General features: G+C 44.2%; 1 protein-coding gene across 2 annotated transcripts; it reads right to left on the bottom strand.

The window, feature by feature from the left end:
* Positions 1 to 5,264: 5,264 nt before the first annotated feature.
* On the bottom strand, positions 5,265 to 13,527 carry LOC307087323 (cytosolic 5'-nucleotidase 1A-like). 2 transcript variants are annotated; one of them, XM_079752857.1, is made up of 6 exons: positions 12,830 to 13,527; positions 12,320 to 12,478; positions 11,795 to 11,885; positions 8,705 to 8,773; positions 6,369 to 6,553; positions 5,265 to 5,671 (listed from the first exon to the last, which is right to left on the bottom strand). In XM_079752857.1, the coding sequence occupies exons 2-6, from the start codon at positions 12,446 to 12,448 to the stop codon at positions 5,345 to 5,347; spliced, it is 801 nt and encodes a 266-aa protein (XP_079608983.1). In that variant the 5' UTR covers positions 12,449 to 12,478; positions 12,830 to 13,527; the 3' UTR covers positions 5,265 to 5,344. The 2 variants fall into 2 exon arrangements, with proteins under 2 accessions (XP_079608983.1, XP_079608982.1); XM_079752856.1 differs by having other exon boundaries at positions 12,320 to 13,527.
* Between the last annotated feature and the right edge of the window lie 545 nt (positions 13,528 to 14,072).

Genomic DNA, 14,072 nt, shown 5'->3' with positions numbered 1-14,072 from the left:
AGTCCAGAGCCCTTGACACCGAACCACATACTGACCATGAAGTCTACGATCGTATTCCCTCCTCCTGGAAAGTTTGTTAAGGAAGATATTTACATCCGCAAGAGATGGCGTCGGGTTCAACTCCTAGCCAACAACTTCTGGTCACGATGGAAGAGAGAGTACCTCTTAAATCTCCAGCACAGACAGAAGTGGGTCAAAGACCGCAGAAACACGAAGGTTAATGACATCGTTCTGCTAAAGGATGAGTTGATGCTGGGAAACCGGTGGAAGTTAGCTAAGATTATCGAAGTTTACCCCGGGAAGGATGAGAGAGTAAGGAAGTTCAAGCTGCTCATCGGCGACTCAACTCTGGATGGAATGGAACGGCGCACCTCCAAGCCGGTTCTCCTCGAGAGACCCATTCATAAGACAGTCACGCTGTTGGAAGCAGACTGAAGACCTCAGGGTATTAAGCTCACTCTGTTTATTAGTGACCAAAAGTTAGATAGTAATAGTTAGTAATAAGTAATAAGTTAATATTGGGTTGCGGACTGTATGTGAGGTGTCAGTAGTTTTTTTTTGGTGTAAATGTTACACCTGTTTTGCTGCTGAAAAAACAGACATTTGCATATTGTCAATTGTATTTATTTATTTGAATTATTTTTCTCTTTAAACCCAGTTCTCACAGGTTGGTTCGACCTGGAAAATAAACCCTGTTTTCTAACAAAGACCTCTGGCCTCGTGTGTACTACTTGGGAGCTACAGTGCTGCTTGCCGACCCTCCCAGGGTCCTTTGAGGCATCGGACTAGGCAACCACATCGGTGACCCAACACAGCCACCGAAAGGGGCCCACTCACAGCCCAGACCTAAACTGGCCTTTTTCCGACCTCTTGCATCTCGTCTGACCCGTTCGGCAGAAAGGTTGCTTTGAAACCACGAAGACTATTGCCAACTAAACAGTAAGTGTACGTTCTGTGCTTGTGCGAGATGCAATAAGTCTCCTTAACATCGGGTGGCACTAGTCTCGTGGCGCTGATTTGCTGGTTGTGTGCAAGTGTAACCGGTGTATTTATACAGTGGCGGTTCTACGTCCAGTTACGCCCTGGGCAAGACTTCGTCCAAGCGGGGGAAAGTCTTCACACAATGTTATGTACTTCATTGAAAACCACTTTGCAGCGCGTTTTTATTTTTTACTGCTCGTGGCGCCCCCCATGTGATTTGGTGCCCCCCACAAATATGGCGCCCCGGGCGGCTGCCTGGTTCGCCCGTGCCTAAAACCGCCACTGTATTTATAGTTATGTTATATTTCACCAAGAATCCTTGTTAAGTGTTAATATATGATTGCGCCCTTACTCTGAAGGGACATGATGTCACTACGTTCTAGTGAAGCATACGCTTCACTAGAAGGTCAACTGTCCCGTTATACATTGTTGTTGAACTGACTGGACAGTAGTCAGTCATGTATTATAGAGAATAAATACGCCAAAGGCTAAAGAGAATCTATCTTTAATTTATTATTTTTCCTTTACGTATAAATATATATTTGTTTTGAACGCTTTTATTTCAATACGTTGGGTTGTGTGTAGTCACTTCCTGTTTATTTCTCGCCGTCCTCTCCAATCTGAGAATTGCCATGCTGGAGAGAGGTAGGAATGAAGAGTGCTCCCTGTTTGTTAGTGTTAAAGCTATCATCTACGATCTGGGAGAGCTAGCATGATTTGAAATTAGCTTCTCCTCTGAGTTCCGTTCAACCCCTCCCCCTCCCCTCGGGTCTTCCTCCCCCACCCCTCGGTGCACAGCCGTGCACGAGCGCTGCTGCATAGCAACCTGGTCGCTGCGCTGCCTCACTGAGCGGAAACGGAGAGCGGCCTAGGGTCTAGTCCACTGTCCAGTGCTGTGTTCCGATATCCATACTTCCATGAGTACACTTAAACGAAGTACACTATCCGCACTCACTAAGTGCGCTAATTTTCAGATGTCAGTGTTGTTCCAAATCTAATACTCCGTGGGGCACTAACCGGAAATTACGATCACGACTACCGCCGTGGCTCCTCCCCCACAATAAACATCCCGCTTTGAACGGTGAACTCTTTACACCTAGCTGCTATAAAAAGCTATAAAAGCTGTAAAAACTACAAAATGACTATTAATGCAGGCTATGTGGAAAATGCGCCAACTTTGGCTCAGCCTGGCTCCGCCCTCTTCCGCTACGTAGCTAAGATGGCTGCCGTTGAGTACGAAAAGTGTACGGCGATCCACACCGATTGTACGGACAGTTCATGAAATAGATACAACCAGTGGTGTAGTCGGGATTTTAAAGACAACATAAAACCAGAATCACACCTACACACACACACACACACACACACTAAACCTTTTGCTACTGTATTACAAAAAATCGAATTATCAACATCCTTCATAACGTGTGCGGCATTGCTTAATTTTACACATTCCAATACATAACAATAGCAGAAACACAGGATCTGTGAACTAATTCACACCAAAAGCATACAGTCAGCTATGTATAGCTAATGGTGTGTTCGAGATGCCTCGTACACCAACCGTACGAGTTGCAAAGTGGGAAATCTCCGAGGCACGCCCCCTTTTGGTCGGTCCCACTCGGGATTCTGAGAGTCCACCGAGTTCAGTGAGGTTGACCCTACGATTCGTTAAACAAAAATGGCTGAGTATGGAAGTAAATCTGGCGACGTTGAAAATATTTAAAATATTTAAGTTGAAAATCCGATGTGCCATCGGATTTTGAAAATAAAAAGCCATTGAATACTAAGCACTGAATATGTATGCATTGAAATAATGTATCTGGATTTTTGCCTCTGAATTTAACTCCTTAAATTATCATAAATCATTTTCAGTTTCATTTTTCAACGTTAAAAAAATTCAAAATCAAATATTCAACGTTAAAAAATTTAACTTAAATATTTTCAACGTCGCCAAATTCCACATGCCAAAGTCAGCTGCAAAATTTAATGTATGAAATTCGGCGTTAACATCGGGGGACCCAAGGAAGAGCAATCGATTCTAGATGCTAGATTGCGGTCAAGCAAGGATAGCGAGCGGGTGTTACAAAGAATTCTGCGACCCACCGAATAGTGTGTACCCCAGGGGGCGCTGTTTCATATTTTCTGCAATATGCACGAGTTTGAAGCACAGCAGTCATGAAGTCGTTCACGTGCGGAAACATGCACAAGCTTAAAACATAACGTTTGTATCGTCATCGATCACTCGGATTGGAGGGTTATTCGTTTGGTGACGCCGGGCGCACGTTAAGTGGCTGGAGCAAAACGGTTGATATGCCTCTGTGGTGGCATAACAAGAGCCCAACGAGTGTGCAGAGCGAACACTATTCCGCACCGAGTGACATGATACAGATATGAGGATGACAAATTAAAAGCAGGTCGCTATCTGGCGCTTCTTCCCGAGGCACGCCGTGCTTCCACTGGAACTACAGGATGCTGCCGCTTCAGTTGCGCAATACTGTCGGCTCTGCGCTCTCATTACACAGTGGGCAGTGGGCTTCAGATCGGCTTTTTATTTTCAAAATCCGATGGCACAGATTTAGTTCCATAGCTGAGCCCATAATGAGATGTATTTTCTTTGTATTTTTGCCACGTTGGTTGTTTTAATGTCGATTTTAAATGCTCTTACACACTTGATAACGTTGCTGTCTTGCTGTGCATGCAATACAATGTAAAGTTAAGTTGTTTGTTTTCGAGCTGGTTTGCTAAAGAGGCTAATGTGGCTAACAATAACCCAGATGCCCACAAAGACAAACGGGAACGCTGTAAGTGATACAAGCCAGGGAATTACATCACTAGAGCAACTCGTGCGGGTGGTGAAAGAGGCCTCTCGAACACACCATAATTACAGGCCGGGGTAGCGTCAGGTTGGAGTGGGCCGGGCGTCATGTCATTGAAATTACTTAAAATTCAACATCAGTTACATTGGATTGCTGTATCGATGAGCAAGGGTGAGGTGCTTTTCGTTTTTGAATTTATTTTCCACGTACATTTGTGATCTTATTTTGGCGGGACCATCTAAAATTTGTCATTCAACTCTGTTGAATTGAGGAATAATGTGCATCTACCTGAGCCCACAGTGCGAACAAGTCATTTTTTGTGTCTTTTCATAATGGTTGTCGTGTCTTGCTTGGTGATAGGCGTGGCCGATAATACAACTGGTGGTGCAGGCTGAGAAACTGGCACCTCAACGTAAATGAGTCTGCCTTACTATGTCCTAATTGTAAACTCGATACATTGGATTAATGCTATGATTTACTTTTATGAAATAAATACATTTCCTCAACATTTTATATCATGGTTCTTTGTAATCTTTATCAGTTGCTTATAAACGTAGATGTTATGGCCATTCAAGATGAATTTTTGATTCTTGAATTGCAAAAATGCATGCACATTTGGGTAATTTGGTGTCTACCGGACCGTTCCGGTAGACACCAAATTTCTCTTGGGTATTGAGGTGATATGGTTTGGGAACCCCTGGACTAGAGTTACTTTCCACAGCTTGAGAACGGGCACTGAGAGAAAACCTTCAACACATCTCAGGGTAAACAGATCAGAGTGAAGCCAAATAAACACGTAAACAGCAGAGTGCAAATTTACCAGCACATGCACACGGTTAAAACAAACAATGCATAGTTAACACTGAACTAAACTCCCATCAAAGACAAAAGCATATTTGATCACAACAATCATGCATAGCAGTGCATGTTACTCCCACAATAACAATGTGATGCACAGTCCATGCACAGTGTCATGTACAGAAGTAGAGAACGTCGTGACAAGGACCGTGATAAGTTACATGAGGATGCATGGCAACTCCCAACAGAACCCATTATCTGCCTGATTATATTTAGGCTACTTTATACTAAGAAAGTTTCAACATTGAGTGTAATGTATTTATATTTTGTCATTATTCTATTTCATACCCTTGCGATTGATTTCAACTGATTAGTCATTCCAGGCGATTATAGACTGTTCCACCATGGGACCAGTTTGCTGTGCATTGGTTCGATATTCACTCCAATTATTAATCTTTCCACTGTCTGCACAATCACACAATGCTGTGCTTATAGTCCCTGTATTATTTGAAATGCTACCATGTGGCCTATGAATCTACTTGAAACCGATTTTTATTTTAGATATATTAACGCAATTGAACGGACAAGTTATTAAGAAATCACACCAACATGCTCAGCAACTTGTATGCATTTTTTATCTTTATTTCTCTGTTGTCATTGTATGTGGTTTTAGGCAAAGACAGGTTTTACGGTTGTGTAGTCAAGGGACGGACACACAAATGGCTCTGCTCTATTTTCTCATGGTACCTTTAAATGGCAAGAGATGTGATGTCCTGGGGCACGTGACATGCAACTGTCCCCAGCTCCACTGCACCCTTTACGTGGAGCATCAGATCATCAAAAAAGATGTGGGGCCGAATTAACCCCAGCATCGGCCCTTTTGGGGCCCCGGCCAGGAAATGAGCCTCGTCGATGTTCAGGCCCCAACTTCGAAAAGTGTTTAGAGCCCGGGTCCCTGAACCGCCACCGCGAGATGTCACCAAGTAAGTGCGAATAGGACAGTTCTTCCGCTGGCCTTTGGCATAGAACTTCTTCTGCAGCATCACCAAAGCCTCCAGGAATCCCTTCAACGGCCCCTGGGAAAATCAGGGAAAGAGTTGGCGCCTGAAACCATAATACTGGGATCAATCTATATTCGTTGTACAGATATGTTTAACATGCTAAAATATATATTTTAAAATGAGCCTTTAACTGAACCACCTCTAACGTTATAGTTTTACTAAACCATCTCCAACTTCCTACCTAAACTTAACCATCTCCAACCTAATAGCTACACTTAACCAATGTCTAGTACATACCTTATCTAACCATTTTTAAATGTAGACCTTAGGCTAAATGTTGTTTGTAACAAAATGCAGTGGAAAAAGGTGAGAATCGAAACCAAAATCGTACACACTATCCAGTGGTCATCAACAGCAGTATCGTTTTCATTAACTTGGATTAAACCAGTGAGGGGTCGTGTCGCGACAATATGCGCGCTGAAGACATTTTGTTATCTACACTAACTGCAAGGCTCTAAGAGTCTAGGTTCATTGTTCTAGGTTTAACAGCATTGAGGAATCTCATGTTAAATCTCAAATTTTGATTTAATTTGGGTGAGTGCGTGGGGCTCAGAGTATGAGCCAGCTTGAAACCGCAAATCTGGGAAACTTTACCTTTTTTCAAAGCTACATGGTTAGAATATAAATATTCAGTTGTGATTATTTGTGCCTTGACATGCATTACATTTTCATGATTAATAAAAAGGAACTAAATATATTCCTTGGGCCATACATGGTCCATTGGCTCTTTTGCAAAGTCCTGCTCGCGCTCCTCAAACTTGTCGAGTCCGTGGGCCTTGAAGAATCGCTCGGACTCATTGGAGAAGAGGACCGCGTCGCCGTCGAAGGCCACGCGCAGCTGGGTCTCAGACAACTCCGTCATCCTCTCCGGCGCGAACATGGTGGCCGCAGCGATCCCTGGTGGAGAGATGCGGAACATTCACACATAGATTTGTCCAGTTGATCAGGGCCCCGTTTCCCGAAAGCAGCGTTAGCCTAAGTGGTTCGAGAAGTTCATCGTACGAGCATTGTACAGTTTTCACACCGTTTCCCGAAAGCATTGTTGTGTAACAAACGTTGTGAAAACACTCGTAGCTAACGAGGGCTCCAGGGATACTCGTAGGGTGCTAAGAGCATCGTTACTATACCCTCAGTGGAGTCACAAGCTAGACATTCCGTGGTATTGGATGTGTTTTATTAAAACACATCCAATAGCACGAATGTCTAGCGGAAGAATTTTGAGAATTTCTGCTGGCAATTTTTTTTGCGATTATTTGCCAAAAAGCACTGTAGGCGCTTCAGTGTGGCTGTGATGAAGTTCACTCTGGACAGTTATGAACATCCCTGATGTTAGTGGAGGGCACAATCACTAAATTGAGAGCTGGTTTCTGCACTGAAAGTAGACTGCTGCGGGAAACTGTGCTGCGATGCGTGCCTGAACGCCGCGCGCTTTCCCGCTTACATTACCAGCACCATCATAAGGCGTTTTTACACTGCCAAATTGTGCCTTCTTATGCACGCCTCTTTCGCGGCACGATCCGCACGTTTACGCTGCCTGAGGTAAATTGCCTGTTTGAGCTAGCACCCCAATTTACCCTCCCGAACCCTACACACATTGGCGGTTTATTGGGTTTCATTCTGATGTAAATGCGACGGTTCCGGGGGGGGGGGGGGGTGTCTCTCCCCCCCCCCCCCCCCCTTCCCCCACAGCGACAATGCATTGTCTCCACAGAGACAATGCAGCGATATCATGATGAGCACTTCTAACTGGAAAGAAAGTGAAATCCGGGAGCTGCTGATCATGTGAGAGAAGGTGATGCAGTCGCAGATAAAAAACAATAAGATAAAAGTAGCAAAATAAAGAATATGTTGGCGTTTTTGCACTTGTAAATAGTTAGTTGCGTTTGTAGCCTACACTCAGACGTGAACTCATTCTTGCATGTGGGTGTCTTCATTCATAAAAAGATAAAAACAATCCGGAGTATGAAAATTATTCTAAAGAGGTCTACACTCCATGCGCAGCCAAACGCGGCGAACCGGCTTGGCAGTGTAAAAACGGCTATACATCATCCTGCCCAACAATATGGGCAGGATCTAGTCCAAGCTCCCCTAATCAGGTCAGCAATAGCTGTGTGTCAATGCCAAGCCTCTGCGTTTGAATGATAATGATTGAATGGATCCTGCATTTTTTATGTTTACACCAAAGATTCTAGACTAGAGAGTGCGCCAATCAATGAAACCTTATGCGGAATCAGATAAAGTCTGCTCTCTTTGCTGCGCAAAGCATGTTTCAGAAATCAGCACATTAAGATCACACAAGCTATTTTTTAGCTACAAGCTACATGGAATTATTTCAGGGGGGAAAATGCCATGAAAAAATGTACGCACAGCGTGTTCAGGATTAGGATCGATATAGCATATGTCGGTCTAGGCCTAATCAATTGTGTTTTAATATCTTTAGCATTCATATTATTGCAGTCTATTCTCTTCGTAGGCTACTCTGCTGTTGGCCTTGATGGGGAGATATATTAACCCTTTTTAACCCTATTTTCCTGCGACAGGTAATTTGAGCACCGTGTCAGTGGACAGTTACAAGCCTATGAACGTCGTTAGAGCAGTGCACGCTCGTTCATGTTAAGAGGAGTTTCGGGAAACACTCTAAAGGAATTTACGAAGGTTCGCAAGATCCTTCGTGAGAATGATCGTACAAGCGTGGATCCATCGTTATTGGGAAATGGGGCCCAGATCAACTCTTTGCTAAAAGCCAACTGGGACCAAAAACTGCACAGGGGAATGAAAATGTTGCAAAAAATGTCTTTCTGAAACATTGATTAGATCATTGTCTTCAATTACTTTGAAGTCGACAACGTTTTGTGTAATTAAAATGGGTGTTGTAGCTTATGCATACAAATATTTGGAAGGTATGGCTTGCCTCGTGCCATCTGCTGGCGATATTATGCATTACAATTAAAAGTCCAGCTAAGAGAACTACATATCAATGACACTAATTTGAATTGTCAATAACTGTCCAAGTTGAACACCCAACACAGTTCATTCATAACAACTTACCTTTTTCCTGTGCCTCTCTAACTTTGGTTTCGTCGGAAGACGGGTATAGTTTGGTGTCAATGGGTAACTCTAAAACAAGAAGAAGAAACCAAAATGAAATACATTTGCCAGGTTTAAGAGTTCACAAGCTTGAAACACTGCTATATTAAAATATATCAACTACAATGTCGAAATATATAACAAACGGCTTTTTTGCGGCATTTCACGGAGGCACGCCCACTTTTGGTCGGGCCCCCTCGGAATTCTGACAGTATACCGAGTTCAGTGATAACGCTCTCAACATAAATGGCTGCGCCCGTAAAGAGATTTATTTTCTTTGTATTTGTAGCACATTGGTCATTTTGATGTTGGTTTTAAATGCTCTTACACACTACATTACATTGCTACTTTATTCCGGTCACCAATTTATGCATTGCACAGTCTTGCTGTGCATGCAATACACAATACAATACAATGTAAAGTTGTGTGGTTTGTTTTTGAGCTGGTTTGCTTAAGAGGCTAATGTGGCTAACAATAAACAACGACTAGCCAATTTCATGACACAATCACAAAGTCGAACGGGAACGCTTTAAGTGCTCCGAGACAGGAAATGAAGTCAAAAGTGCAACTCGGAAGGCTGGTGTCCGAGGCATCTGGATCACACCATTATGCAGTGCTAGGGCTGATCGTCACAACATCAGCCAATCAGATGAGGGGAGACTATTTCATTCAGTCAGTGCGTTTACATGGGACAGCTAGATCGGGTTAAGCCATATACCGATTTTGCTACTCGAACGGACCGTGTCAATTGTCTGAATGAACATGGCCTTTCAGAGAATTGAATAATGACCGGAGCATGGGTGACTCTGCTACGCTAGGTGGCTCCGTAGCCCTTTCAACAAGGTAGTAGAGCCACCTGCTGACCTCTTTACGTCACCAGCAACAACAAACTCAGGCGTCCATGTTTTTTTTCATTTCGCGTCCATGTGAATGGCTATTATTTTTGTCTAGTTTTAATGTGTCCCTACAAATCGATTGTCAGTCATATCATGTGTGTAGCTGTTCTTCCCGATCAGGTCGTTTCCAATACAGACAGATGCACCCTCAGAACCTCGACCCAAGCAACAATATTGGGTTTAAACGCATATAGCCGTTTTCACATATGTCCTCCGTCTTTTCTCTGCATTTTTATATCAGGAGGTTCGACCGTGAGGGTCATTCACACTTGAAGCCCGATATGCGAACATCGGTGTCGCTCAGACATCAGTAGAATCAACCGGGGGTTTAGGGGCTGGGCTTGCAAGGGGGGGGATATGACGTAGGGTTGAGGTTCGCGAAAGGCGGGATAAGGACGGACGCTGTCACTCTGGTTTGTTTTGGTTTGACCGCAGACAGCACGGAGGCAGAACGGGCACAACTCATTGCGATCATCTTAAATGTTGCTGCGGCGATGCATCATATATTCCATTTTGCATCCAAAACATCTGCATCGATCGATGAAAGATCGGAGCATGAGTTAGAGACAAACAGAAGAAAGGCGTCGCGAACGACTGCGTTACCGGAGAGAGAGAGCGTATTTTTTGCTTAATTTCACATCTAACAAACACTGGGACAAATGTAGTTGATTACTGTGTTTAACTGAGAAAACAGGGATCGGAAGGCCGGGACCCCATAATGTTCAGCTCACTGTTGTAAATAATAATAGTTACGAGAGTAGAGTGTGTGTGTGCGCGAGAATGGCAGTGTGTGTGTGAGTGGACAAGCGAGGAGAGGGAGAGGGAGCGGTAGCGCGTGTCAGTTTAGTGAAGTGATGGAACTAATCCGGTTGTGTCTGTGCAAACGTGTACTGTAAAGTTAGTGAAACTAAGAATAAAGTACCCAGCCTGTCAAGAATCGGTGGCCGCTTCATTCCGACCATATTCCGACCTATAAGCAGACCCACTGCCGGTCAAAGTGAAGGGTGTTACCCCCAAGAGAACATCGGCCCTGGAGGGAACGTCTCCCTTGTGCTCCTCGACTACGGTCTGGGAGCCGACAGCAGGAAAGGTGTAACATAATTTAAAAAAAAACATTTTCTATAAACGGGTGCAGCTGTGAACTCATGTATTGCAATTTATTGTATGATGTGTACTTTTAGGGTTACGATAAGACCTATCATTTAGCGTTCACAACTGATTGCTCTGAAAGCAGTGCCACAGCGAACAAAGGCATCAGACTGATTATCGTTGAGGGTGCCACTCAATGACATGCAAATGCAGACTGAAGCATCATCAACACGCCCACTCAAATGTTGTGAAATGCCAACCTTCTACTCCTCATTGACATATAAGGTAATTAACATTTACACCGGCTAAAATACTACCTTCGGGTAGTCTTTTTTCAGGATGTTTTCAGGATACCAATGTCAGGATATGTCGTTCACATGTAAGGCCCGTTGGGAGAATAGCGGGCTTTACGTGTATGTTTGAAAGCAGCTAATGTGAAACAACCGGATACACAGATTAGAGCTTGCATGCCATCAGAATTGATTAAACATACTACTTATTAACATTCCAACTCCAACACTGAATGTGCATGAGGCGTGGTTATGAACTATCCTTTCACTCTTCTTTCTATGCTACATAGCGCCCCTGGTGTTTGCTTCACTGCAATGCAGAAGTGGCTTGAATCATAACATCTCTGCCGAGTGTGTGCGTGTTGTGCATTGGTTCATGGGGACAGCCCCACTGTGGAAATGGAGGACTCCAGCTGTGCCAAGAACACTCCAAGTGCCAAGAACACGAACCACTGCTCCCTCTACGCAGGAGTCACCTCCCCATGTGTCCTCCCTTGTGTGTGCCTGCATAACATCGATAATATTTGTATCGTCTGATATTTAGATGCCAGTTACCAGAACCATGCTTCTGCCTTTATGCCTTGTTGCACCTGATGCAAAACAATATAAACTTTAATTTGTCACCCATGTGTTTGATAAGAGATTATTCCCTCTTTTCAGGGACCCTACTTAAAGTGCAACAACATGTCAACATGTCTTCATAGTGGAAAGAGAAACAGGTCCGTTACTGCACAGGCGTGCATACACATGAGTGTATTTCTCAATCGGTCACTCACGGTGATGGTTGCTGATCATGAGTACCACCTCGAAGAGCTCCTTGCTGTAGGGGTAGTGCTCCCTCAGGCGAACGTTCACCATCTTCAGAGCCTGCCAACGCAAGCCAGAAACAAAACACGAATCCGCATGGGGGACGTTAGGTGCATAGCTCAGTCTTAGTGTCTGTGTGGGGGTTTTGTTGTGTGGGTGTGTCAGTCAATGTGGACTATATTTATGTAGGCTTATGGTTTTTATTCATTTATTTTAGTCATTTATTCCCAGTTGAAGGCAGCTTCATAGGTCTATATGAGTCACTTGAAGTCCCACTACCCAGTACCACTAAACCGCAGCCCTCAAACAGGGTTTGTGGTCTTGCATGAGAGGGAGGGCACAACGGCCTGGGCAGACTTAGCAGGAAGAGCTCCCTGCCACACGTTATTGTGGGATGGAAAACGGTGAAGACGGCACAGGATACATTTGAACCCCCCCCCCCCGGGGTAGCAGAGGGGTGTGCAGTACTTATGCTGTGGGCTACTTTAACAGACCTTGACGAATGAGAAGGCAGGTCCGGGGCTCAAGGACTCCGTCATACGCTCCCTATCGAGAATACGCTCCATGCCCCGTGTCTCGTAGCTCTGCTGCTCTGCCTCCTTGTGGAAGAGCTCCGGGGACATGACGATGGTGACCGCGTTCTCTGGCTTGGGCTTGGGAGGTTGGATAGAGAGAGGTGAGTCAGGGAGGCTTTTGAAGCTGCTGGACCCAGTACCACCACCCTATAGACCAATTTTCACCTTACGTCAGAACGACGTCACACGGGTTCAATCGCGCAAGACGGTGGCAAAAGACAAACCGAAAAATGTCGTGTTGTGCCGTGGGATGCCAGAATCGTAATTCTGTAAACAGTGACCTGAAGTTTTACAGAATACCAGCAGATAACAACTCGTTTAATGCCAACCGCAGACGTCGTTGGTTACAAGCTATCAGAAGATCCGATTGGAACAAAGACCAAGAAATAATGAACATTTACAATAGTAAACTTATGTTGGTTTACATACCCAGCCATACAGGTGCAGTTCGCAGTAAGAATACAGTTGTTGGTCTTGTTGACGATAACCCAGGCCTTGTACAATTCTGTCTTCTTTCCCTGTCTTTGGCTAGGCAGAACCTCCGTCTTCATCACAACGAAGTTTTGAACATTGTAATCATGCCATAGTATGTCTTGGACATGACCACACAGAACAAAATTGTAAGCATCCAGAGACTTGTACGCTTTTAGCTTCTCCCGGGTATATACACTTGGAGTTTCGATTAGGTAATTATAAATCTCTGGCCACTGGATGCTAGGCCATTTCGTTTCATCATTTAACCATTGACAAGGTGCTATGGCAAACGGATCTGGAAGACGTATCCCACTGCCCACTAACGTCAATTTGGCTAAATAACAGTGTTTATCACTGGGTGACAGGCTATTGAAATATGTCGAAAACATTTTACTAATCAGATCTAATCAATATTAACTATAATCTTTAAAAAATCTATCTAGGCTACTTGTATTATTATCCGAGTGGTCCTTTTGCCGTTATAAATAACTACCCTTTCGCTGTTTTCTGCCACCACCCTGCGCGCGCATCCGAATGTTTACAAATAAAAAAATTGGTCTATAGGTTTCGTTTCCTCTTTTTCCATCTCTCACACCCTCCCTCCCCATATAAAGGGGAGCGGATAGCGTCCTTGTCATCTCTCTGCAAGATGGGTCTTTGTAAGTAGCTTGTCTTTAATATTTTGGTAGAAATGTTTATTCAGGGTTTCGAATGGAATATGTTTGGTACTAGCCCTATACTTAAGAGTGATATAAATCTAAAGATTGTTTTTGTATTCTTCTTTTGTTTAGTAACCGCAGCAGTCGTTGGTACACTTGGTGCTGGTAAGCCATCTCTCGAAATTATTGCGTCTTAAAATAGTATTCATATCCTACGTGTTCAAATCCTTAGCCATATAATTATCATGTTGCTAAGTGTGTTTGTCGGCTGATCTGTTACGAGGTGGTGCCGTGGTCGCTGCCCCTTTGGTTCTGGGTGCCGTTGGATTCACCGCGGCCGGAATAACCGCTGGGTCATGGGCTGCAGGCATGATGTCCGCAGCTGCCGTAGCGAACGGAGGGGCGGTGGCAGCGGGCACTACAGTGGCTGTGTTGCAGTCAGTAGGTCAGTAGTCTGTGCTACCTAATTGACTTAATAACTCCGTGTGCTGGGAGACAGCCACCGAAAATGTATGTTTGGTACATGGGCTAAAATAAAT

Source organism: Pollachius pollachius (assembly GCF_949987615.1).
Source record: "Pollachius pollachius genome assembly, chromosome: 15".
Classification (NCBI taxonomy): domain Eukaryota; kingdom Metazoa; phylum Chordata; class Actinopteri; order Gadiformes; family Gadidae; genus Pollachius; species Pollachius pollachius.
Note: the sequence above shows the minus strand (reverse complement) of the source record. Positions and strands in the feature narration are given on the sequence as shown.